The following is a 27124-nucleotide window of genomic DNA, read 5'->3' on the forward strand; positions in this document are numbered from 1 at the left end:
CTCAGGGGCCAGTTTAACCTTCAGGTAGGCTCTCGTGGTCCTGAAGGGTATTTTGCCACATCTGCTGGAAGCCGTTCAAAACCACGCTGATGAAAATCCAGGCAGAAGGCAAACCTCAGGTCCCTTATTTGAAATGTTTCTATCCCACTGAAGGCAGCCGGTAGAACAGCAATCAGATTATTACAAGTGGGGAGCCCACAAGGACATGTGGGGAGGTCACTTCATTTCCCCTTGTATCCCCTTCCCCGCACTTTTTCTCCTCTGGAATCCCCATATCTTCTCCCACCTTTCCTCGCTTCTCTTTCCCGCTCACCGACGACAATCCTTTCCCACCAGCGGGCCAAGTCACACAAGTTTTCTGAAGGCTGCTGCTGGGCCAGGCAAGTTGTGTGGCATCAGATCTTAGCCACCACTTGCACCTGGGTGACCCACTGAGTCCTGTCCATCCAGGGCGGGAGCAAAGGGATTGGGGGTGGGCTGGAAGACTAAAATTAGCCCTATAATGGGCCCTCTCTCCCTGGCTTTGACAGACAGAAACCAAGGTTTTGGCCCCCAAATCCTCCGACTCTTCCCATTCCAGCAAAATTTGAATCAAGGCATAGTCCAGTATTTTCCTTATAGCTGCATTTATAAGGAAAAGAAATGTTCTTCCCTTTACTTTATAATAGCAGCTGTTCTGCCTTGTCATTCCACTATAACCCTGTGCATTTTGGAAAATTCTTTTACCTGGCTTTGAAAACCTATTTGTGTCAGTCTGTTTTATAAGTCAGCTGGTATTTTCTGTTGCAAGTCACCTTGACTGCATTAGCGCACGGGAGATATATCAGCGTGGCACATAAATCGACATGAGATGGATTGGCTCAAGTCAGGGAAGCCGCGGCCCTCCATTTGCAAGGCTGTTTTCGATAGGATGTTTTGGAGGACATTAATCCATAGGGGTGCCATAAATTGCAAGCAACTTGACGACCATAAGGCACACACACGGCACAGACATAAATACCTGACTTGTGCTTCATAATGCCTCTTATTCCTAGTGGGTGTCAACATAATTATGAAGCCTGAACTCTTGTGGGGGGGGGAGCAGTTTGCACAGAAAATGGCAATTTGTAGAGAATCTGCTTTGCACGATGAAGACTCAAGTTTTGTCTATCCCCAGCTTCTCCAATTAAAAGATCTCTGTTGCCCTGACCTAGACAGCCCAGGCAATTTAATAAATTAAATCAGAAGAGTTTCCAGCTCAACATTAGGAAGACCTTCCTGACCGTTAGAGCGATTCCTCAGTGGAACAGGCTTCCTCAGGAGGTAGTGGGCTCTCCTTCCTTGGAGGTTTTTAAACAGAGGCTAGATGGCCATCTGACAGCGATGAATATCCTGTTAATTTAGGGGAGGTATTTGTGGGTTTCCTGCATTGTGCAGGGGGTTGGACTTGATGACCCTGGAGGTCCCTTCCAACTCTGATTCTATGATTCTAAGCCTGATCTCATCAGATCTCAGAAGTGAAGCAGAGCCGACCCTGGCAAGTACTTGGGATAGGAGTCCTCCGAGGAATACCAGGGCTGGGACGCAGTGGCAGGCAATAGCAAGCCATCTCTCTGAACGTCCAGACCCCACTAGGGTTGCCAGAAGTCAGCCATGACTTCCAGACATTTCTTTGTTTGTTTATTTATTATTACTTTAAATTTCTATCCCGCCCTCTCCACAAGCGGACTCAAGGCAGCTAACCATCAGTTCTATAAAAGTTTAAAACCAATAAAATACAATTTAAAACATTATATGGTGCTATGCAACTTCAGTATGGCGGAATTTTCTTTTTCTGTTTCTGTTCGCGATCCTATAATCCTATAATAGCTCCTCAGCGGTGTGAGGTGGCAGTTCCCTCCCGGTTAGATGTCAAAGGCCTGTCAGAATAGTTCAGCTTTGCAGGCCCTGTGGAACTGCGAAAGATCCTGCCGAGCCCTTATGGCCTCTGGGAAGGCATTCCACATTTCTGGTGCTGCCACCAAGAAAGCCCTAGCCCATGTAGAGCACAGCCTGGCTTCCTTTGGTCCGGGGATGGACAGTAGATTTGGTGTCCCTGAACACAGTGCTCTCTGGGGAACATGCGGAGAAAGGCGGTCCCATAGATTGACAGGCCCTCGACCATGAAGGGCTTTAAGCGGACTCGGAACACAATAGACAGCCAGTGCAGTTCTTTCAGCACTGGCTTAATGTGCTCCCATCTAGGGAGCCCCAATAACAGTTGCGCTGCAGTGTTCTGCACTAGCTGTAGTCTCCGAGTCAGGGTCAAGGGTAGTAGCCCTGTGTAGAGAGCATTACAGTGATCTATTCTCGAGGACCGTAGCATGGATCACCATAGCTAAGTCGTCATGCTCCAGAAAAGGGGCCAGCTGCCGTACCTGCCGAAGGTGAAAAAAGGCGGATTTGGTAGTGGCTGCTCCATTGTCAGGACTTCAGGAGCACTCCCAAGCTCTTGACCTTGTTCAGTTCCTTGTTCAGTTCCGCAGGGCCTGCAAGACAGCCCTCTTCCGGCTGGCTTATAACTAACTGGCGGAAACCGAGTGTAGTTGTATTAGACGGCTGTGATGTTTTAATGTTTTTAATGTTTTAACTGTGTAAAATGTTTAAATTTGATATTTTTATGTTAGATTTTATGTGCTGTGAGCCGCCCTGAGCCACCTTGGTGGGAAGGGCGGGATATAAATCGTAAATAAACTAAAAACTAAACCTTAGGGGCCGGTATCAGTGGCACCCTGGCAAGAGCCAGCAAAGGGATCTCCCTTCCCAGGCTGCCTGCAGACACACACACTCACAAAATATACTCACCAAAAAGGAAAATTAAAAAAGGGTATCTGATCGCAGCTATTGGGGCATATGTTTCTTTGCTCAAAATATTGTAGAGCAGCTGCCTGTCAGAGTAGGCAATGGTAAGGTGGCACCATATGCCCTCATAGACTCCCAGAAAATACCTATGGCGACCATCCCAGGATCAACAGTGAAGTGTTCCGTTCAAGGAGCACCTCTTCCCCTCCAAGTTCTATGTTTAAGAAGCCAGGACATGTTAGATCAGGGGTGTCAAACATGCAGTCTTGAGGCTGAATGAGGCCCCTGGAGGGCTCCTATCACAGGCCCCTGAGCAACTGGCTGTTGTCTGCTTCCCCCCCCCCTCTTGCTTCCTTCTGCATAACAGCTTGCATTCCAAGGCTTGCTCAATCGCACAGGAGGTATGGAGCAAAGCCTCTTTTTTCTCCATTGGCTGAGGCTTCTCCTTTGGGGACGAAGGAGGGGGAGGGAGAGCTTGCTTTGCCAGGATCTCTCAATCACACAGCAGAGCTGCTGAGCCAAGCCTCTGCTTTCCATTGGCTGAGGTTCCTCCACCTCCTGGTCTCCTGGGGAAGGAAGAAAAGAGCCAGAGCGTCCTTTGCCCAGTTCCCTGGATCCCATGGGAGAGAGACAAAGAAAACATCTTAAAGACCAATGGGTGCTAATGTTTTAAGCATGATTTATTTTAAGATTTTTTTAAAAAAAACCCCACAACTTTAATTGTGTTTATAAAATTTATCTCTCTGCTCCCTGGCATTACATTTGATGACACACGTGGCCCGGCCTGACACGGTCTCATTTATGTCAGATCTGGCCCTCGTAACAAATGAGTTTGACACCCCTGTTGGATGGGTTAAAGGTTTAGTTGGACGGGTCGAAACGAGCAAAAGGTGTTTGGGTGGATCCTTTTGTGTGCTGATAAAAACCACATCCCGTTTCCTCGTTTCTTGCAGCCGCCGCAATACCTGTACATTCCCCACAGAGAAGCACCAGAAACAGCGCGTTGCTGGAGGCTGCTGGACCCAGCCATGTGGCCATCAACGCCATCTCGGCCAACATGGACTCCTCCAGCAGCCGCACGGCGGCTCTCAAGAAGCAGCCCAGCCACATGGAGGCCGCTCACTTTGGAGACCTCGGTAAATGTCACTCTCTTCCCTGCGCTGGTTTGGTTGGATCTGCCTTTTGGTAGACGGGCCTGTCTTCCGTGTTCGCAGGCTTCCCTTGGCGGATTCCTCCAGCTTGAATTGCTCTGGCTTGAATCAGCATGGAAGGCCTGTTTAATTTACGAAGTGTATTTCCTGTGATTGGGAATGGGGAGAGGAAATGTTAATGATGTTCTTTGCATCAAATGCTGAGTGCTGGAGTTTATATAATCACTTGTTTGTGATCTCACACTTCCTGCATCTCAAAAAGGCTTCTCTTGAGTTTTGGCAACTTGCAGATGATCTTTTGCAGCGGTCCCCAACCTTTTTGGCATCAGGGACCAGCCAGCACACCCACCGTGGCCCCAGGGCCGGCAAGATGGTGGAACTGAATTTGGCCACCCCCTGTGCCGCGCTGCCTCGTTATTGTGCACACACACACCCCGCGGCGCCTCCTTCTCCCTCCGTTTCTAGGATGTTAAGCTGGGGAAAGCACCTTCCGGGCTCTTTAAAAGCTCCTCCCCCTGCCAATCAGTTGAACCGTGGGGCAAACCATGGCGGAGAGCGATTCACTGGAGGCAAGGGTAGCGCCGCTTGTTCGGCAGTCGCTCGTCGCTGCTGCCACAGGGGGCGGGGTGAGCTTTTAAAGAGCCCAGAAGGCGCTTTCCCCAGCTTAACATGGTAAAAACGTAGGGAGGAGGAGGAGGCGCTGGGGGTGGGGGCCTCAAGCTAAGCCAGCAACAGAGGCACTGACAGCATTCTCGAACTTTAAATGTTTTCTTCCAACAGGCAAATTCCAGCTTTCTTTTCTCACACACAAAAGCCTTTATGGGCATATATCAGATTATAAACAAACAAACAGATAAACGGATACAGAAATAACAAAAAACAGTTGTATGCAGCTGTACACTGGACAATCGATCCTTGACTACCAGACTCAAGAATAAAGCAACCTTTTCAGTTATTTCAGATGACAAATCATTCCGAAGACAGCAAACCTTTATGCAGGGGTGTCAAACATGCAGTTAGGGGGCCGAATCAGGCCCCTGGAGGGCTCCTATCAGGCCCCCGAGCAACTGGCTGTCATCTGCTTCCTTCTCCCTGTATCTTGCTTCCTTCTGCATAACAGCTTGCTTTGCAAGGTTTGCTCAATTGCACAGGAGTGACAGAGCAAAACCTCTGTTTTCTCAATTGGCTGAGGCTTCTCCCTTGGGGAGGAAGGGGGGAGGAATAGCTTTCTTTGCCAGGCTCTCTCAATTGTACAGCAGAGCTACTGAGCCAAGCCTCTCTTCCTTCTGTAGGCTGAAGCTTCCCCCCCCCAGCCCCCTGGGAAAGAAAGGAAAGAGCCAGAGCATCCTTTGCCCGGTTCCCTGGATCCCATGGGAGAAATACAAAAAAAGCATCTTAAAGACCAATGATTACTAACGTTTTAAGCATGTTTTAAGTTGGGGAAGGACGGTGGCTCAGTAGTAGAGCATCTGCTTGGGAAGCAGAAGGTCCCAGGTTTAATTCCCCGCATCTCCAAAAAAGGGTCCAGGCAAATAGGTGTGAAAAACCTCAGCTTGAGACCCTGGAGAGCCGCTGCCAGTCTGAGAACATGGAGAGTTGATAAATAAGAAGGCCAAATGACCAATAGTTAGGGAAATTCCAACATTCAGAGGGGAGCAAGATTTATTCGCAGCACTCATTAGATCTTTTGCAATTCAATATCTAAAACTCTGCGTTTGATTAGATAATATGCGTTTGTAAGAGAAAGCATACAGAGAGAATCCATAGACACTTTTCTCTTCCTTTAGGCCGCTCCTGTCTGGACTACCGGGCTCAAGAGACCAAATCCAGCCTCTCGAAGACATTAGAACAAGTCCTCCGGGACAGCGTCGCCCTCCCATATTTCATCCAGTTTATGGAACTGCGTCGAATGGAGCACCTGGTCCGTTTCTGGCTGGAGGCCGAGAGCTTCCACTCGACCACGTGGTCCCGCATCAGAGCACACAGCCTGAACACTGTCAAGCACAGCTCGTTGGCCGAGCCGGTCTCCCCTTCCGTCAAGCAGCACGGAAACACAGCAGCATCTCCCTCTGAGCTGCTCGACGAACGGCTGGAGGAGTCCGGCTCAGACGGGTCTCTCTCCGCCGCGCCTTCCGCAGCCGAACTGAACGGCCGAACTTTCAACCTTCGGAACCGTTTGCTGCTTCTCCCCGAAAGCGGCAAGGTCCGTCTCGGGTTTGGGACGTCTGGGGCGGAGGACCGTTCCATTCCAGACGAGCCTCCGGACTCTTCCAAAGCCTCCACGCCCAGTAGAAACAGCCCCTCCTTTGCACTCAAGGACTTGTCAGGAAAACTCATGAGAGGTAAGGGCCGACTTGGCTCCCTGGCTTATGCAGCCTTTCTAAAGGAGCTTGGCTCACATCGCACAAACGCAAAACGTTCTCATCCGAGGGAGCAGCCTTGTTGCCCATGCCAGTAGTCGGATGCAAGAGAGCTGCCTTTCTCAGTTGGACTGAGGGGCCTTCTGCTGTGCATGAGCCCAGAAAAACCCTGCCTCCATATTTGCTCCCAGGGGTATGGCTTGAGATCAGGGCGATTTCAAAAAACAAAATCGGTGGTTTCAGTTGCAAAGAGGGCCTCCTCCTTCTCCTCCTCCTCCTTCTTATTACTATTGCCAGTTTGGTGTAGTGGTTAAGTGCGCAGACTCTTATCTGGGAGAACCGGGTTTGATTCCCCACTCCTCCACTTGCACCTGCTGGAATGGCCTTGGGTCAGCCATAGCTCTCTTATCTGGGAGAACCGGCTTTGATTCCCCACTCCTCCACTTGCACCTGCTAGAATGGCCTTGGGTCAGCCATAGCTCTGGCAGAGGTTGTCCTTGAAAGGGCAGCTGCTGTCAGAGCTCTCTCAGCCCCACCCACCTCACAGGGTGTCTGTTGTGGGGGAAGGAGATTGTAAACCGCTCTGAGACTGATTCAGAGAAAAGAAGATGATGATGATATTGGATTTATATCCCGCCCCCCCAATCAGAGCGGCTCACAGTTTCCTTTATCTTCCTCCCCCCACAACAGGCACCCTGTGAGGTGGGTGGGACTGAGAGAGCTCTCCCAGAAGCACCCATTTCAAGGACAACCTCTGCCAGAGCTATGGCGGACCCGAGGCCATTCCAGCAGGTGCAAGTGGAGGAGTGGGGAATCAAACCCAGTTCTCCCTGTTAAGAGTCTGCACACTTAACCACTACACCAAACTGGCTCTCAGAGCGGGGTATAAATCTGCGGTCTTCTTATTCTTCTATTATTATTAATAATAATAATAATTTGTTTTTGCAATATTTGTGCATGTGTATCCATGCCTGGAAGTCACACAAACACACACATTTTTGTGCATGCGCATGTATGCCTGGAAGGCGACTTCTGGCAACACCTCCTGAGGCACGGAGGATGTTCAGAGAAGGCGCTTGATACGGCCTGCCTCTGCCTCCCACTCCTGGTATTCCTTGGGGGTCTCCCATCCAAGTACTTGCCAGGGCCAGCCCTGCTCAGCTTCTGAGAAATTATGAGATCAGGCTTGCCTGGGCTACCCAGGTCAGAGCAAGAGGGCCAACTTTTAAATCAGGATTTCCATTTGGTAATTCATACGTTGGTTTGGCTCATTACTTAACATCCCTTCAGAGCACAATCCAGGACTTCTTGTTACCCAGCCTGGCTGCCTTTTGCTTCGCAGAATTGACACCCACTTAGAGCGGAATTCTGCTGAGTTCTCCATGTACATGGAAGGACCAACGCTTGGGAGACAAAAACCAGGCTTCAAAGAACCCCACCAGTTAACTTCTGCAAGCCCTACAGGCTGAAACAGTGCAACTCAACCCACTTGCACAGCAAGCATCACGGGGAGTTTTGAAAGCAATTTATGACACAAAATGACTGTCAGGAACTCAGCGACAGAAATAAAAATAAATCCTTTAGCTGCAGCCCCCCCCCCCCCCCCCCGATGAGCCTGAAGCAGTTCTTTGGAATGCTCAGAAACAGGGCTCATAGTTTCTGGGCAGAATTGTTTCTTTTCTATTGAAATGGGGGGGGGGGGGGGGATGAATGCCTTTGCCATGTATTTGAGGGGAGCCCCAAGCAATGCTCCCACTAAGCTGTGGAGTCTTGTGAGCAAAAATTCTACTTGGGGAGCTGCTGTATAAATTAGTTTGCTCTGGGACTGTTTTGCCTGAGCGGAGACAAAAATGTGTGAGCCGAAGGCTAAAAAAGTGTGAGCTACCTCACGCTAACTCAGCTTAGAGGGAACACTGCTCACAAACCTGTCTGTCTCTCACACACACAAACACACACATTTTTCACTTCCCTTTTAGCCGTTTATTTTCGTCTCTGAGCTGCTGGACAAATCTATCAGAGAGATAGGTGCAGAGGCTCTTATCCGGCTCAGGTCCTCAGAGGCTGCCCATTCAGGCTTTTATTTATGGCTGCTCTCATCCTAGGGCCAATCCAATGGAGGGAGTCGGGTTCCGTGAAGAGAGAGGAAAGGCTGCCTCGGGCAGCCTGAAAGGCCACGAGCTTACGCGAAAGAGAAGACGAAGTGTATCTTTCCAGCTCTCGTAACAGGAGTCTTGCAATCTGCATCTGAGGCGGTGTCGCAAGGCTGCCTTCAGCGAGCTCTTCTTCCCATTTTTCTTTTTCACCTTCAAGAGCTCAAGCTCATTTCTAAAGCGCTGTCCAAACCAGGCCCCTTGCTGCCCTGCTTTTAGCCATTTCCCTGCGGGTAGCTTTTTGTCTCTTTCCTGTTCTTCGCACCTTCCCAGAACATAAGCGATCCAGAGATGCGTCCCAGGGATCTGATCCTTCTCTCTCAACTGTAGCTCCCTCCTATTTTCTGTGATTTATGTAGGTCCACCAGAGCCAGTTTGGTATAGTGGCTAAGTCCATGGACTCTTATCTGGGACAACCGGGTTTGATTCCCCACTCCTCCACTTGCAGCTGCTGGAATGGCCTCGGGTCAGCCGTAGCTCTCACAGAGTTTCCCCTTGAAAGGGCAGCTTCTGTCAGAGCTCTCTCAGCCCCACCCACCTCACAGAGTGTCTGTTGTGGGGGAGGAAGGTAAAGGAGAGTTTAAAGAGTTTACAAACTGCTGGAGTTTATAGAGTGAAGGGCAGGATACCAATCCATCATCATCATCATCTTTTGCTTATCTCCTTCTCTTCTTCCTCTCCTCCTCCTCCTCCCACTGCTGCAGAGTAACAAGAAAAAATAATAATAAATCCTGCTCCAAGGAGCATGCAGTCTAACATTCAGGGTTGCCGCTTTCAGGAAAGTCAGGGAAATGGAAATTGATAAGGGAAATTGGTCTGAAGTCGGGGAAATTGTGATTAAAATATATTCAAGCAGTGGATTTTTTACCTGCTGCTGCAAGAGTGTGATCTGTTCTTGTGGCAACTGGAATAGAGAAGTAGCAGAATACAAGTAAAACTTAATGATGCCCTCTTCCAGCTCCACCTTTTTCTCAGCTCCACCCCCAGCAATCAGTCTAATGCATTTGTTGAGCTGTGTCCCTGCATGATTTCTAAGGTCTGCCTGTAGCATTTGCAAAGCAAGGCTAGTTTAAATGTTTAGCAATATACAATCTTTAAACATCTAACTGTTTTCATCCCTACCTGCTAGGACTGCATTTAACTTACATATAGAGATAAGCATGTTTGTGTATGGAATGGACATTTTGTCTCCTGCTAAACCCAGCACAGAGTTGCAAATGAGTTTTGCCGCTATAGGATTTCAGACAATTAGCACCTTCTACTCTGCACCATGCAAACTCAATTTTGCAAAAGTGATTGCTTGTTCCTGCTGGAGTTTACAGAGTACCAGTTCTCTCACCCTCTTTCCTGACTTCTCCCATGCATAAAAAATGCAAATGAGGGTTGTTTGCTTCTCTAGATTGCAGAAACTCCACCTCCTTTCTTGCTGCTGATCTGCTCATTACACTTTCTGGAACCAGAACATAAGAGAAGCCATGTTGGATCAAGCCAATGGCCCATCCTGTCCAACACTCTGTATCATACAGTGGCCAAAATACACATACACACACACACACACACACACACAAGGAAGTTTCCCAGTGTTGGAAAGTTCCTACTCGTTAGCATTCAGAGTTGACTTGAATTGAAGTTTGTATCTTGATGTAATTTTTGGTGCAATTGCAAAACAGATGTTGCCGCAATTAATATTGAAAGAAGCTGATATTAAATCTCTCACTTTGACAGATACTTTTGCAGTCGCTACTTGTGTAGTTGTAGAGAAGAACATTTCATTAAGCCTTGCATTAATGCAACACGACCTCTACGTTTTTTAACTTGTAACTATATTTGAATGGTGGCCAGGGAAATGGACAGATGTTGGTCAGGGAAAGTAAGGGAAATGAAAAAATAAAATTTTAATGGCAACCCTGAACATGTGATCCAGACTGTGGCAGGAAGATGGAAAGGAGGGTAACATCTGGGGGGGGGAGATGCGTTTTCCCTTAAGCCACCCACCCAAGGGCTTGACTGGCATATGGAAAGAGTTCACCAAGACCCTTGAGAGGCCATCTGCTTTCAGAAGCTGTCTCGTCATGCTAGCTGGAGGAAGGTGGATCCACCGTTCCAAGAACTACCAAACCCTCTTGGGTCCTTCCACCCACAAGCACTTCCTTCAGGGGTTGCTGGCTCAGGTGATTTCCTTTCTAAAAAAAAACTGCTCACTGTACACAGCCCAAGAACCGAGGTCTCTTTGCATGCTTCAAGAAGCCTGCTGCTCGAAAGCTCCCTCACTTCTCATTTCTTAGCAAGCCCACCTTGACGTCTCCGCTTCTCTTTCTCTCTCTAGGTATAGAACAGGATGCAGTTACCATTTTTACCAAATATATTTCTCCAGATGCTGCTAAACCAATCCCAATTACAGAGATGATGAGGAATGACATTGTGGGTAAGTGGGGAAAGATGGCTTGTCCAAGTGCGCAAAAGGTCATTTCTTTCCCTCCTCGGGATTTCCTCTGTAGCTCCTTTGGGATGCTGGCAGACAGCAATACCAGAGTAGCAGCTGGCCTCCCCCCTGCACCTCTCTCCTCCCTGGAATTCTCTAGGGAAATCTGTGAGCATCTGGTAGGATTTTGAGCAGTTTTAGGTCTACGCTTTCCATGCGCCCTGAGACCAGCGAATCCTGTTCTCTTTCCTCTTCTCCCCTTTCAGAGCAGCCGCAGTTTCGTTTTGTTTTTCTCCTTTCCAATAAGTTGCTGCTGCTTATTGATTTGAAGATGTCTTTGCGCTAACTGTCGTTCGGTCTGGTTGCCTTTACAGCAAAGATTTGCGGGGAAGACGGACAGGTGGACCCCAACTGCTTCGTGGTGGCACAGTTGATAGTGTTTAATGCTATGGAACAAGAGTAAGTTGAATCCCTGGGGGTTGAACATAAGAACGTAAGAGAAGCCGTGGCCCCTCCAGTCCAGCGCTCTGGGTCACACAGTGATCGAAAAAGCCCAGATGCCCTCAGGAGGTCCACCCGTGGGGCCGGGACTCTAGAAGCCCTCCCACTGTTGCCCCACCAAGAATACAGAGCATCACTGCCCCACACATAAGATCATAAGTGAAGCCATGTTGGATCAGGCTAGTGGCCCCTCCAGTCCAACACTGTGTCACACAGTGACCAAAACCCAGGTGCCATCAGGAGGTCCATAAGAACATAAGAGAAGCCATGATGGATCAGGCCAATGGCCCCTCCAGTCCAACACTCTGTGTCACACAGTGACCAAAACCCAGGTGCCATCAGGAGGTCCATAAGAACATAAGAGAAGCCATGTTGGATCAGGCCAGTGGCCCATCCAGCCCAACACTCTGTGTCACACAGTGACCAAAACCCAGGTGCCATCAGGAGGTCCATAAGAACATAAGAGAAGCCATGATGGATCAGGCCAGTGGCCCCTCCAGTCTAGCACTCTGTGTCACACAGTGGCCAAAACCCAGTGCCATCAGGAGGTCCATAAGAACATAAGAGAAGCCATGTTGGATCAGGCCAGTGGCCCATCCAGCCCAACACTCTGTGTCACACAGTGACCAAAACCCAGGTGCCATCAGGAGGTCCATAAGAACATAAGAGAAGCCATGATGGATCAGGCCAGTGGCCCCTCCAGTCTAGCACTCTGTGTCACACAGTGGCCAAAACCCAGTGCCATCAGGAGGTCCATAAGAACATAAGAGAAGCCATGTTGGATCAGGCCAGTGGCCATCCAGTCCAACACTCTGTGTCACACAGTGGCCAAAACCCAGTGCCATCAGGAGGTCCATAAGAACATAAGAGAAGCCATGTTGGATCAGGCCAGTGGCCATCCAGTCCAACACTCTGTGTCACACAGTGGCCAAAACCCAGGTGCCATCAGGAGGTCCATAAGAACATAAGAGAAGCCATGATGGATCAGGCCAGTGGCCCATCCAGTCCAACACTCTGTGTCACACAGTGGCCAAAACCCAGGTGCCATCAGGAGGTCCATAGGAACATAAGAGAAGCCATGTTGGATCAGGCCCGTGGCCCATCCAGTTCAACACTCTGGCCAAAACCCAGGTGCCATCAGGAGGTCCATCAGTGGGGCCAGGACACTAGAACCCCTCCCACGGTTGCCCCCCCCCCCAAGCACCAAGAGTGTTATTAGGGGCCATCGGACAGTATCACATGATTCACTCTAACCTGTTCCCGCTAAGACTGCCTCCCTGTTTAGTAATCCCCCCTAGTCCAAATTATGGTCCGGCTCCCATTCCTGCCCCTCTCAAGGACATCCTTGCGTGCCCCGAGTGCAAGGTGGGCCCCCGCTGCTGCCTTTTCCTATCAGCCTCCCATGCCCTGGGAGTGGAAAGTGCTCTGAAGTCACAGCTGGGGTTTTCAAGGCAAGAGACTAACAGAGGTGGTTTGCCATTGCCTGCCTCTGCATAACGACCCTGAACTCCCTTAGTGGTTTCCCTTCCAAGCAGGGGTGGAGTTCTAGCAGGAGTTCCTTTGCATATTAGGCCACGCCCTCCTGATGTAGCCAGTCCTCCAAGAGCTTACAAAAAAGAGCCTTGCCAGCTCCAGGAGGATTGGCTACATCGAGGGGGAGCGTGGCCTAATCTGCAAAGGAGCTCCTCCTAGAACACCACCCCTTCTTCCGAGTGCTAACCCTGCTGAGCTTCTGAGGTCTGATAAGACTGGGCTGGCCTGGGCCTTTCAGGTCAGGGCACTGGTGAGTGGGAAGAGGAGGGGGGGGGTCCCCTCAAGCGGCTCTCCCTTTTTGCAAAACTCTTCTGTCCTCCCCTGTGCAGACACTTTAGTGAATTTCTGCGCAGTCACCATTTCTGCAAATACCAGATCGAGGTGCTGACCAGCGGGACCGTTTACCTGGCTGATATTCTCTTCTGTGAATCCGCGCTCTTCTACTTCTCTGAGGTGAGGGCCTTCCTTTCCCTGCTCTGTGTGCAGGCGGAGGAGGGACAGGCCAAGTGGGTTTCTCTCCCTTGTCCCAAGGGAAGAAGAAGAAGACGACGACATTGGATTTATATTCCGCCCTCCACTCAAGAGTCTCAGAGCAGCTCACAAGCTCCAGCTCTTCTTCGAGAGCCAGTTTGGTGTAGTGGTTAAGTGCGGACTCTTATGTGAGAGAACCAGGTTTGATTCCCCCCTCCTCCACTTGCACCTGCTGGAATGGCTTTGGGTCAGCTATAGCTCTCTTAGGAGTTGTCCTTGAAAGGGCAGCTGTTGTGAGAGCCTTCTCAGCCCCACCTACCTCACAGGGTGTCTGTTGTGGGGGGAGAAGATATAGAAGATTGTAAGCCACTCTCTGATTCAGAGAGAAGGGCAGGGTATAAATCTGCAATTCTTCTTCTTCCTCCTCTTCCCCCACAACAAATACCCTGTGAGGTGGGTGAGGCTGAGAGAGCTCTGGCTGACCCAAGGCCATTCCAGCAGGTGCAAGCGGAGGAGTGGGGGAATCAAACCCGGTTCTCCCAGATAAGAGTCTGCACACTTAACCACTACACCAGACTGGCTCTCGAAGAACTGGAAGAGAACCTTTATTCCCATTTTACCAAGAGGTACTAAGACTGAGGGAGCTTCTGTCCTGGGGAGGGTTCTTCATGAGGGCACCATCTGATGAAATGGTGGTTCTCAAGCACAGACAGTCTCTTTGTTCCCATCCCCAGCACCAAAGATCACCCTGAGATGGAGGAGGTTGCATTTCCTCACCCCCTCCGCTGCCCCGCACCCACTCTGGGATCTTTGTAGACTTGCAAGAGAAGTTGTGAAAACTGCCTGAAACAGAAAAGAACAAAATCCCTGCCACCCAACAAGCCCTGCTGAGAAGCAGCCATTTCAGATACGTGGCTGAGAAGTAGCAGCTCAGGAGATTCTGCAGAGCTGTCTGGTGTATTTATAGCGAAAGCGTTCTCTTTGCGGGTCGAGCTGCTAATGAGAAAACTTGGGTTTTTTCCCACTTCCATCTTCTCCTTCCTTTACCGAGAGCTCTTGGGCAGCGTCTCTGGCTGGTTCCACGGGTGTCTAATTTCTACAGTGCTTCCCACATTTCTGAATGCAGTGAGGCAGACCGTCCTCCTGAAGGCTGTGCTTAACCGGCTCAGGCAAAGTGTCATCTCTAGTAGTTCAGATCTTGTTTGGTGGCCATTCCGTGATCTCCCGTGGCCTAGGACTGTAGCATCAAATGACCCCTGCTGGATCAGAGTCCATCTAACCTGCCATCTTGTTTCCCACAGTGGTCAGCCACTGCACAAGCATAAAGGCCAAAACTTCCCCCCTCCCTAAGCAACCGCCTTTGACGAATGCTACCTTTGAACTTGGAGGTGCTATTTTCACATCACGAGCTGTGTCCTCAAAGTTGTCCAGTTTCCTTTAAAGCCATCTTAGTCATCATTCTGTCCTGCAGCAGTGAATTCCACAATCCATTATGCGTGGTGTGAATCATTTTCCTTGGGAAATGGCAAGTCCCCCCTCTCCTCCCCTCCCCTCCCCTCCTCGCCCATAGATTCTTTAGACTCCTCAGGAAGCGTGAAAGGAAGAAAACCTCTCAATCTCTTTGCTAATTTGGCTTTCCAGTACATGGAGAAGGAAGACGCAGTTAATATCTTGCAGTTCTGGTTGGCGGCGGACAACTTCCAGTCTCAGCTGGCTGCCAAGAAGGGCCAGTACGACGGGCAGGAGGCGCAGAACGATGCCATGATTTTATACGATCGGTAAGTTTGCTTTTCCTTTATCCCTTCCCCTGGCTTTCCTCAAAGCTCAGTGCCTGCAATATCGTGCCCTGAAATCTTAGCCGAGCCCAGGGGTGGCCAAACTGTGGCTCAGGAGCCACATGTGGCTCTTTCACACATATTGTGTGGCTCTTGAAGGCCTCACAGCCAGCTTAGAAAAGGCATTTCTCTCTTTAAATCACTTCTCCAAGCCAAGCCAGCTGGCAGCTTGGAGGATGCATTTAAAGTTGCTTTCTTTCCAGCTGTCTCTCCCTCTCCACCCATCTACTTGCCTTCCTTCCTTCTTACCACCCTTCCATCCTTCCTCCCTTCCATTCTTCCTTTCTCCCCTCCATCCTTCCTTCCTTCTTTCCTCCCTTCCATCCTTCCTTTCTTCCTTCCTCCCCTCCATCCTTCCTTCTTTCCTCCTTTCCATCCTTCCTCCCCTCCATCCTTCCTTCTTTCCTCCCTTCTTTCCTCCCTTCCTTCTTTCTTCCCTTCCATCCTTCCTTTCTTCCTTCCTCCCCTCCATCCTTCCTTCCTTCTTTCCTCCCTCCCTTCCATCCTTCCTTCTTCCCTCCCCTCCATCCTTCCTTCCTCCTTTCTTTCCTCCCTTCCATCCTTCCTCCCCTCCATCCTCCCTTCCATCCTTCCTCCCCTCCATCCTTCCTTTCTTCCTTCCTCCCCTCCATCCTTCCTTCCTTCTTTCCTCCCTTCCATCCTTCCTCCCCACCATCCTTCCTCCCCTCCATCCTTCCTTCCTTCTTTCCTCCCTTCTTTCCTCCCTTCCATCCTTCCTCCCTTCCATCCTTCCTTCCTCCCTCCCTTCTTTCCTCCCTTCTATCCTTCCTTCCTTCCTGTTCTCAAACGGTGGCTCAGTGATAGAGCATCTGCTTGGTAAGCAGAAGGTCCCAGGTTCAATCTCCAGCATCTCCAACTCAAAAGGGTCCAGGCAAATAGGCATGAAAAACCTCAGCTTGAGACCCTGGAGAGCCGCTGCCAGTCTGAGTAGACAGTACTGACTTGGATGTACCAAGGGTCTGATTCATATGTTCATATATATTCCTTGGAGCCCCTTTGTGTGTGGAGTGCCCAAAAGCCAGCCAGATGCGTAGAGCTGATGTGTTAATCGGGCTGAGGCCAGCAGAGCACCATCTTGCTCTAAGAAGTCTGCCTCCACTCACTTTGCCTCCTCCCTTTTCAGAAGCATCTGTGACACTCTGGGCTGAGGAACTGGAGGGGCTTGAAGGCTGCTAACCGTAGATCTGCTTTGAAGGGTGTTTTTAAAAAACTGAGAAAGCCAGTTTGGCATAGTGGTTAAGAGTCTTATCTGGGAGAACCAGGTTTGATTCCCCACTCCTCCACTTGCAGCTGCTGGAATGGCCTTGGGTCAGCCAGAGCTCTCTCACAGAGTTGTCCTTGAAAGGGCAGCTTCTGGGAGAGCTCTCTCAGCCCCACCCACCTCACAGGGTGTCTGTTGTGGGGGGGGAGGAAGGTAAAGGATATTGTGACCACTCTGAGATTCAGAGCATAGGCCGGGATATAAATCCAATATCATCATCATCATCATCTAGTGACAAAGCAAGAGACTTTGTTGCATTTTTTAAAATTGACAGGGGTGTTAAGTGGCCGTGCTTCCTCCAGATTAGAGCTGGTTTTAAAATACATGCTTGAACTCTCTCTTTAAAATTGTATTTAGATCATTGGTACCCGGCGTTGTCAGACCTTTCCCTTCCTCCAAAGAACCTTGGGAGTTACAGTCCTTTAACTGGGGCTGCTGAGAGTTTTCTGAGGGCTCTCCTGGGCTTTCCAAGAACTACAGTCCCCAGCATTCCTTGCGCTGAAAGCAGGACCGCTTGCCTGAGAACGGGCCAGGGCATTGATTCAGCTGCCTGAGGATATCAGCTTGTGTCTTTTGCTTTAAGGGGCTAGTCTGTTGCCTTCGCAAGCATAGTTAAGTCCCCAAGGCCAAAGGGGTAATTGCACAAACAGGACAAAAAAGAAGCAGCAGCAGGAATGTTTTAAGCCCCTCTAGATCAGGAGAGTTATGAGGGCCAGATCTGATATAAATGAGACCTTGTTGGGCCAGGCCACATTGGGCTGGGCAACGTGCATATCTATTTAAGATTAGGTAGCAGAAATATAAACTTTACAAAGGACACAGACAAACACAAATATTTTTTTAAAAAATATGCTTAAAACAAGCACTCATTGGTCTTAAAGGAAGCTCTGGCTCTTTCCTTCCTTCCCCGGGGGACCAGGAGAGGGAGGAGCCTCAGCCAATAGAAGGAAGAGAGGCTTGGCTCAGTAGCTCTGCTGTGCAGTTGAGAGACCCTCAAGGGAGGAGCCTCAGCCAATGGAGAAAATAGACGTTTTGCTCTGTAGCTCCTGTGTGATTGAGCAAGCCTGGCAAAGCAAGCTGTGATGCAGAAGGAAGCAAGAGAGAGGGAGAAGGAAGGAGATAACAGCCAGTTGCTTGGGAACACTTTCCAGAAGAAGAAGAAGAAGACGATGATGATATTGGATTTATATCCCGCCCTCCACTCCGAAGAGTCTCAGAGTGGCTCACAATCTCCTTTACCTTCCTCCCCCACAACAGACACCCTGTGAGGTGGGTGGGGCTGGAGAGGGCTCTCCCAGCAGCTGCCCTTTCAAGGACAACCTCTGCCAGAGCTACGGCTGACCCAAGGCCATTCCAGCAGGTGCAAGTGGAGGAGTGGGGAATCAAACCCGGTTCTCCCAGATAAGAGTCCGCACACTTAACCACTACACCAAACTGGCTCTCCACACCAAACTGACAGGGTTAAAACGCTTGGGGTTCTTTAGGTTGGAGAAACGTTGACTGTGGGGTGACATGATAGAGGTTTACAGGATTATGCATGGGATGGAGAAAGTAGAGAAAGAAGTCCTTTTCTCCCTTTCTCACAATACAAGAACTCGTGGGCATTCAATGCAATTGCTGAGCAGCTGGGTTAAAATGGATAAAAGGAAGTACTTTTTCACCCAAAGGGTGATTAACATGTGGAATTCACTGCCACAGGAGGTGGTGGCGGCTAAAAGCATAGCCAGCTTCAAGAGGGGAATAGATAAACATATGACGCGGAGGTCCATCAGTAGCCACAGTATGTATGTGTGTGTGTGTGTGTATATATATATATATGTGTGTGTGTGTGTTTATATGTATGTATTTGTGTGTATATATACACACACACACATATATTGGCCACTGTGTGACACAGAGTGTTGGACTGGAGGGGCCACTGGCCTGATCCAACATGGCTTCTCTTATGTTCTTATGTGGCACAGAGTGTTGGACTGGATGGGCCATTGGCCTGATCCAACATGACTTCTCTTATGACCTGATTGGAGCCCTCCAGGGGCCTGATTCAACCCCCGGGCCACATGTTTGACACCCCTGCTCTAGACGTTGCCAGTGGGACAGCCAGTAGGAAGACCTAATCCTACTGCCTGCCTGCTGCCATTCTGAGTGGCACAACCCCCAGGGAGCTGAAGGAAGGCAACCACAGGGGCCCAGGCTTGGTCTCCAGGCCTGCTTCTGACTTCTGTGCACGTGCGTGTTTCTCCCCTTCCTCCATGTCGCTGCAGATACTTCTCCCTCCAGGCCACCCACCCTCTTGGTTTCGATGACTCCGTGCGACTGGAAATAGAATCCAATATCTGCAGGGAAGGCGGGCCTCTCCCCAACTGCTTCACCACTCCGCTGCGGCAAGCCTGGACGACGATGGAGAAGGTGCTTTCTAGTTCTGTGAACTGCACCTCTGCTCTAAATGCTGTGTTCTCCCTGGAGCGACACGAGGCTGTTTTGCCACCTCAGGTCCTTCCCTCCCCGCTACCCAGATGGAGTCAGATAGGCAAGCAGCGTCCTGTCTCTCACACTAAAAGCAGCTCTGCTGGCTCCAGCTGCGGGTCCATCTAGTCCATTATCCCACAGTCGCCAGCCAGGAGTCCCGGGCAGCCCATAAAGAACATCCCTCCCCTCCTCCCCGCCCCAGCGGTCATCCTGCAGCAACTGACACGTTACCTGCTGGGCCGGAGCTCATTAGCACACCTCGTTTGCATAGGCCACACAGCCCTGACATCGCCGGAAGGTGAACTAACTTCTTGAATTAGAATTGTCATAATAAATCCTTAACTCCCATCACACTTCTAAAATTATTTTCTCCTGTGTGGTCACAGCGGCACGAGGAAGATTTCCATCTCTCCAGCTTGAGATGGTTTGGTTTTTTCCCCATTTTTTTGTGGGGGAAAATATTAGAAAGTCTGACAAATCTTAAAGAGTTCAGCCAAATTCTCACAGCAGGGTTGAACAACGGAGTCCAGAAGGAAGTATTTGGGGGGGAGGGGGAGGAGAAAGAAAGAGCACAATAAAATTTGAGAGGTTCTGGAGCTCTGCTCCTGCCCAAAATGAGGCCTGCCCCTACCTGTGATCCAGAAATGGAACCCCCATATTGTGCCAAAAATGCTTATTTCTGCCCTACCCCTTCTTCTGCCAGTTTGGTGTAGTGGTTAAATGTGCAGACTCTTATTATTATAATTACTTTACATTTCTATCCCTCCCTCTCCGCAAGCAGACTCAGGGTGGCTAACAACATTCATTTTTACAAATTAAAAACCAATGAAAAATAGCTACAGTTTAAAATTATTTTTTAAAAAAACATTTCATTTCTTGGTGCTGTATCACTATAATATAATATAAGCGGTGATCATATAGTACTCTATAATGATGTAGGGTGGTTAGATCTCAAAGGCCTGTCGAAAGTTCGGTCTTACAGGCCCTGCGGAAAGTAGAGAGATCCCGCAGGGCCCTTATGGCCTCCGGGAGAGCATTCCACAATTCTGGTGCTGCCACCGAGAAGGTCCTAGCTCGCGTCAGCCGCAACCTAGCCTCCTTTGGTCCGGGGACGGACAATAGATTTTTTTGTCCCTGAATGCAGTGCTCTCCGGTTTGATTCCCCACTTGCAGCTGCTGGAATGGCCTTGGGTCAGCCATAGCTACCGTGGGAGTTGTCCTTGAAAGGGCAGCTGCTGTGAGAGCCCTTTCAGCCCCACCGACCTCACAGGGTGTCTGTTGTGGGGGAAGAAGATATAGGAGATCGTAAGCCGCTCTGAGTCTCTGATTCAGGGAGAAGGGCGGGGTATAAATCTGCAGTCTTCTGCATTACTGAATCGTTATCATCACTCTTTTCCAGTCTGCCACTTTTCCCCCACACTTCTTCCCCCCCCCCCCAAGTAGTTCAGGGTGGCAAACACGGTTCTCCACACACCCCCTCACACACCTTTCTGTAGTTCAGCTTCAAAGCCCATAGGGAGCTTCGCGGCTGAGCCAGGATTCGGCCTCCCCAGCCTGGGTGCCGCACTCTCCCCGCTGCCACAGTGCTGGATCTCTGCAGGCAGCCTCGTGGTGCCGTTTGGCGTCATTTCTCTCCCCCTGCCTCTCTTCAGGTGTTCCTGCCTGGCTTCCTGTCCAGCAACCTTTACTACAAATACTTGAATGACCTCATCCACTCGGTCCGAGGAGATGAGTTTGCGAGCGGAGGGGCTGCACCAACCGCACACGGCCCCGGCAGCGCCGCCGACAGCGACTCTCACTCCAGTTCCACGGACAGCGCCGCTGCTTCTTCCCAGGTGCGCGGCCACTTGCTCGGTCTCGTGGCACAAGGTGGCTCAGGGTCACTTGGTTTGATGGGCTCTTCTTTCAGAGCTACCCTTTCCTCTTTCTCCTCCGCCCCAGGTTTTTTGCTTTGGCCCACATTCCTGGTGGTGGAAGATCTTGGTGGGCAAAGATGAAGTGGGAGGGGGGAGAACTGCAGGGCTTTTTTTGTAGCAGGAACTCCTTTGCATATTAGGCCCCTGATGTAGCCAGTCCTCCTGGAGCTTACAGTAGGCCCTGTAAGAAGAGCCCTGTAAGCTCCCGGAGGATTGGCTATATCAGGGGGTGTGGCCTAATATGCAAAGGAGTTCCTGCTACAAAAGAAGTCCTGGGGAGAAGCAAGGAGACTGTGGTTAATGGAGGGTTAATCGATGGCAGGGAATAGAGCAGAGGTCCCCAGCTTTTTCGAGCAGCAGGCACACTGGGAATTCTAATACAGCGCAGTGGGTGCAGCCACAAATGGCTGCCTCAGAAGGCGGAGCCGGCCGCAAAATGGCTGCAGTGGCTTTCCTTCAGTCACGCGGCGAAGATCCTTGTGCTTCGTTGGCAGCTGCCACCAAAGCAACATTTTTTTTAAAAAAAACTGCATCCATTCAAATCTTCAGTGGCCAATCAGGAGCCTTGGTGCTGAAAAGCCACGCCTGGCCCCACCCACTTCCTAAAAGCACTTGGAGGGTGCCGGGAAAGGTGGCAGCAGGAACCCCGGTGCTCTTGAGCACCTGTGGAATAGAATAACAGGGCCTATGATGACACACGAAGGCCATCGTGGGTCACTGGTTAGAACAGAGGTGGCCATACTGCGGCTCAGGAGCTACGTGTGACTCTTTCAGACACATTGTGTGGCTCTCAAAGCCGCCACCGTCCCATTGGCCGGCTTGGAGTAGGCGTTCGTTTCTTTAAATCACTTCTCCAAGCCAAAACAGCTGGCAGCTTGGAGAATGCATTTAAAATTAAAGTTGCTTTGTTTCCACCTCTCCCTCCCATCTATTTGCCTTCCCTCCCTCCATCCCCGTCTTGCGGCTCTCAAACGTCTGATGTTCATGTCTCGCAGCTCTCAAACGTCTGACGTTTATTTTGTGTGGTTCATATGTTAACCAAGTTTGGCCATCCCTGGATTAGAACTTTAGTTGGGATTCTCCTTTTGGCAAGCTGCTGTGCTTCTCCAGTTACACTAAACATCCACTCCCCCTTCCCATTGTCACTACCCCAAACAGTCCTTCCAAGTCCCTTGTCTCCCCCAAGCCCCGGAGCATCAGGGGACCATAGTGGGAGGGGAAAGGCAAGAACCTTTGGTTTTGCTGACAGAAAATGGAGTCTGGATCCAGCCCAGGGGCAAGCAGAGTCTGCAGTCTGGCTGTGCCAGTCCCCCACTTTAAGAAAATCCGACAACAAAGCTCACCGCGAGAAGACAAGAAGGGTCCGTGCTCTGCTTAGATGGGCAAGCGGCGGCCTGCTTCTGTGTATGCTTGGCAGCTAGGCTGGCCAATGGTCTTCTGCCAGCAGGTGACCAGTGCAGCCCACATGAGCAGGGATTGGTCTGTTGTTCACACTGAACATTCTCTGCGCACAGCAAGTGCTAAAAGATCAGCTGCGTTTAGGTTCTCTTCCCCTCTGGCTCTTTCTGATCCCCTGAATCTGGCAATTTCTGTTTACAGCCCGGTCTCAAAATGGCTAATATAAAAATCCTGAAAAACTTTGATGAAGCAATAATCGTAGATGCAGCGAGCCTGGATCCGGAGTCCTTGTATCAACGGACGTACGCCGGGTAAGGTTCCTTCGGACGGCGGTGCGAGCAGACAGCTCAGTGAAATGCATTTTGCAATCCCCGGCAGTGTCGAAACGGGCCAGGTGGCTCTGAGGCACAGGGTTGGGGGTCCCTTTGGTGTCTGGGCCACTTCCATATGAACATATGAAGCTGCCGTATACTGAATCAGACCCTTGGTCCATCAAAGTCAGTATTGTCTTCTCAGACTGGCAGCAGCTCTCCAGGGTCTCAAGCTGAGGTTTTTTACACCATTTTGCCTGGACCCTTTTTTTGGAGATGCCGGGGATTGAACCTGGGACCTTCTGCTTCCCAAGCAGATGCTCTACCACTGAGCCACCATCCCTATCCCGTCCCTACCACACCGTTCCCTCGGGGTGTGACGTGTTTCACTGATTTTCCCAGCACCAAGAGAGAGCCAGCGTGGTGTAGCAGTTAAGAGAGGTAGACTCTAATCTGGAGAACCAGAGGGGTCGATTCTCCCCTCCTTCTCCTCCACACAAAGCCCGCTGGTGCCCTTGGGCCAGTCCCAGTGCCCTTGGAACTCTCTCAGCCCCACCCACCTCATGGAGTGTCTGTTGTAGAAGAAGAAGAATTGCAGATTTATACACCCACCCTTCTCTCTGAATCAGAGACTCAGAGCGGCTTACAATCTCCCATATCTTCTCCCCCCACAACAGGCATCCTGTGAGGTGGGTGGGGCTGAGAGAGCTCTCCCAGAAGGCACCCTTTCAAGGACAACCTCTGCCACAGCTATGGCTGACCCAAGGCCATTCCAGCGGCTGCAAATGGAGGAGTGGGGAATCAAACCCGGTTCTCCCTGGTAAGAGTCTGCGCACTTAACCACTACACCAAACTGGCTCTCCACACCAAACTGGCTCTCCAAACTGTAGCAGATAGAGCCAGTTTGGCGTAGTGGTTAAGTGTGCAGACTCTTATCTGGGAGAACCGGGTTTGATTCCCCCCTCCTCTACTTGCAGCTGCTGGAATGGCCTTGGGTCAGTTATACTATCCTTGAAAGGGCAGCTGCTGTGAGAGCCCTCTCAGCCCCACCCACCTCACAGGGTGTCTGTTGTGGGGGAGGGAGATAAAGGAGATTGTGAGCTGCTCTGAGACTCTTGATTCAGAGAAAAGGGCGGGGTATAAATCTGCCATTATTCTTCTTGTGGGGAGAGGAAGGGAAGGGGATGAGACTCCTTTGGATAGAGAAACTCTTCCTCAAGTTTCTAGACTTGTGGCCGTACAATGTCAGGCCCTCCCTCCCTGTGTGTGACCCCTGGGAGAATTCTAGAACACCCACCCGCTTAGTGCAAACATACGAGGGCCCAGAAGGCCAATACGGAGCATTGCTCCTTCTCTCCCTGGGCTCAGGAATGTTCTCATTGTGTGAAATTGCTGGGAGAGCAAAAGGCTTGGAGGAGTGGAGTGAGGAGGAAAGTAGAAGGGAGAGGGAGGTGCACGAAGCAGAGAGAGCACTGCATGAGACGTGCTGGGCAAAGGTTCTGACACTGGGTGGTGAGGGAGAGAAGGGAGTGCGTGGGGGCTCAGAGAAGAGGATCAAAAGGATGGTAGAGTGGCAGAGAGACCTGCAGGCAGGCAGTGGGAGATGGAGAGGCAGGGAGATGGTCACCCTGGTACCATTTGTCTACTCCACGGAGCCAGTAGAGTAGGGAAGGAAAGGGTGTGATCGAACAAATTGCAGAAAAGATTGAGCCGCTCTGAGTCTCTTTCAGGTTGCTTCTCTCTGCTAACGCATCTCGTTTGAGTAAATAATACTGTAAAGCGGCCCTTGGAGGGATTTTTGTAGAAATATCCCCTAGGAAGGAAGGAAGGAAGGAAGTGTTCTGCAAGCATTTTAAAAAACTGGAGGGGGAACTTCCAACTTCCAAGCTCATTCCTGGCCCTTCCCCTACAGTATAAGGAGTGGTCTGTTTCCTGGGGTGGTCTCTTCACCAGCTGACTCTCCCTGCAGGAAGATGTCGTTTGGGCGAGTCAGCAACCTGGGCCAGTTCATCCGAGAATCCGAACCGGAACCTGATGTCAAGAAGTCCAAAGGTTGGCTTCCTCCCCATTCTGAACGCTCACCGAGGAGCTGAAACCGTCAGTCCCCGTGGGATTTTCTCTTGGCCTTCCCTGTCTCCAGCCCTGTCCGCCCGCATCCTGTCTTCAGAGGCCTCCGCGCTTGTCCATCGTTAGGCCACTCGGTAGCTGGGGTGGGGGGGAGGGCTTAAAGGGGCTCTCGGAAGAGGTGGCAGACTGCTTAGGGCACAGGGTGAGATGGGAGGCAAGAGGCCGTCTCACAACCCGGCTTGGCAAAGAGCTGCCAAGCTAGGTGAGGACAGCCAAAGAGCTCCGCCAGGTACATATCCAAGCAGGGTTCTACTAGTCCCGAGCAATGTTCCCTCTAAGCTGCAGAGTCTTGCGGGCAAAAATTCTACGCTGTGAGCTGCTGGCGTTAAAGTTGGGAGCGGCTGCATAAACCAGCTTGCTCTGGGGTCATCCCTGAGCCAAGAAAAAAACGTGAGAGGTGGAGGCTAAAAATCTGTGTGCTTGCTCATGCTAACTCAGCTTAGAGGGAACACTGGTCCCAAGTACCAGATTAAAAAAAAAAGGTAAAGATAGTCCCCTGTGCAAGCACCAGTTGTTTCCGACTCTGGGGTGATATCGCTTTCACAATGTTTTCACGGCAGACTTTTTTACGGGGTGGTTTGCTATTGCCTTCCCCAGTCATCTATACTTCCCCACCCCACCCCACCCCCAGCAAGCTGGGTCCTCATTTTACTGACCTTGGAAGGTTGAGTCAACCTGGAGCCGGCTACCTGAACCAGCTTCTGCTGGGATCGAACTCAAGTTGTGAGCAGGGAGCTCAGACTACAGTACTGCAGCTTTACCACTCTGCACCTGATAAGACTGCCCCAACAAGGAGGCTTTAAGAACCAGTTTGGTGTAGTGGTTAAGTGCGTGGACTCCTATCTGAGAGAACCGAGTTTGACTCCCCACTCCCTCCACCTGCAGCTGCAGCTGCTGGAATGGCCTTGGGTCAGCCACAGCTGTTGCAGGAGTTGTCCTTGAATGGGCAGCTTCTGGGAGAGCTCTCTCAGCCCCACCCACCTCACAGGGTGTCTGTTGTGGGGGGAAGAAGATAAAGAAGATTGTAAGCTGCTCTGAGATTCAGAGTGGAGGGTGGGATATAAATCCAATGTCTTCTTTATGACGCCCTGACCTGGATAGCCCAAGCAAGCCAAATCTCAGAAGCTAAGCAGGTTCGACCCTGGCAAGTACTTGGACTCTGGCAAGACCTCTTTGGAATATCAGGATGCCGGGGCAGGCTTTATTCAGTCCCCTCCCTGAATACCCTCCAGGCCCCCAGTAGGGGTCAGTCACCATGACTCACACATATTATATATACAATACAAAAATAACAAAAAAGAGGCCTTGTGAGTGGGACTTGTGACTGATAAGGCTCTCCGTATTACAGTACACAAAGGGCAATTGTTGGTGGTGACGGAGATGACTTACTTGGCACTGAGTGAGGGTCCCCTAATGATTTCTCAATGATTTGGATGAAGGAATAGAGGGAATGCTTATTAAATCTGCCGATGATACTAAATTGGGAGGGGTTGCAAACACAGAAGATGACAGAAACAGGATACAGGATGGACCTTGACAGGCTGGAAAACTGGGCTAAAACCAATAAAATGAATTTTAGCAGGGATAAATATAAAGTTCTGCATTTAGGTAGAAATAATCCAATGCTTGTTTATAGGATGGGGGAGACTTGTCTTAGCAGTAGTATGTGCGAAAAGGATCTCGGGGTCTTAGTGGACCATACGCTGAACACGAGTCAACAGTGTGATGCGGTGGCTAAAAAGGCCAATGCAATTTTGGGCTGTATCAACAGAAGTATAGTGTCCAGATCACGTGATGTGATGGTATCCCTTTACTCTGCTCTGGTAAGACCTCACCTGGAGTATTGTGTTCAGTTTTGGGCACGACATTTTAAGGAGGATATAGACAAGCTGGAATGGGTCCAGAGGAGGGCAACGAAGATGGTGAGGGGTCTGGAGACCAAGTCCTTTGAGGAAAAGTTGAAGGAGTGGGGATGTTTAGCCTGGAGAGGAGGTGGCTGAGAGGTGATAGGATCACCATCTTCAAGTACTTGAAGGGCTGTCATAGAGAGGATGGTGTGGAATTGTTTTCTGTCGCCCCACAAGGTAGGACCGGAACTAATGTGTTGAAATTAAATCAAAAAGAGTTTCCGGCTCAACATTACAAAGAACTTCCTGACCGTTAGAGCGATTCCTCAGTGGAAAAGGCTTCCTCGGGAGGTGATGGGCTCTCCTTCCTTGAGGTTTTTAAACAGAGGCTGGATGGCCATCTGACAGCCATGAAGATTCTCTGAATATAGCGAGAGGTATTTGTGAGTTTCCTGCATTGTGCAGGGGGTTGGACTAGATGACCCTGGAGGTCCCTTCCAACTCTATGATTCTAATGCCACGGACGAGCAG

At 50.4% G+C, this 27124-nt stretch overlaps 1 protein-coding gene across 1 annotated transcript in view; it reads left to right on the forward strand.

Annotated features, from left to right (window-relative positions):
- Positions 1-27124, forward strand: part of AKAP10 (A-kinase anchoring protein 10) — a 60632-nt gene that overhangs the window by 28996 nt on the left and 4512 nt on the right. The window contains exons 3-12 of the mRNA XM_060259284.1: positions 3774-3956; positions 5759-6313; positions 10808-10906; positions 11278-11362; positions 13267-13390; positions 15050-15186; positions 18790-18934; positions 20647-20829; positions 22510-22619; positions 24589-24671. Of these exons, the coding sequence (XP_060115267.1) occupies positions 3774-3956; positions 5759-6313; positions 10808-10906; positions 11278-11362; positions 13267-13390; positions 15050-15186; positions 18790-18934; positions 20647-20829; positions 22510-22619; positions 24589-24671 (1704 nt within the window). The remainder of the gene's footprint in view (positions 1-3773; positions 3957-5758; positions 6314-10807; positions 10907-11277; positions 11363-13266; positions 13391-15049; positions 15187-18789; positions 18935-20646; positions 20830-22509; positions 22620-24588; positions 24672-27124) is intronic.

The sequence above is a fragment of the Heteronotia binoei genome, chromosome 18 (assembly GCF_032191835.1).
Source record: "Heteronotia binoei isolate CCM8104 ecotype False Entrance Well chromosome 18, APGP_CSIRO_Hbin_v1, whole genome shotgun sequence".
In the NCBI taxonomy this organism is placed as follows: Eukaryota; Metazoa; Chordata; class Lepidosauria; order Squamata; family Gekkonidae; genus Heteronotia; species Heteronotia binoei.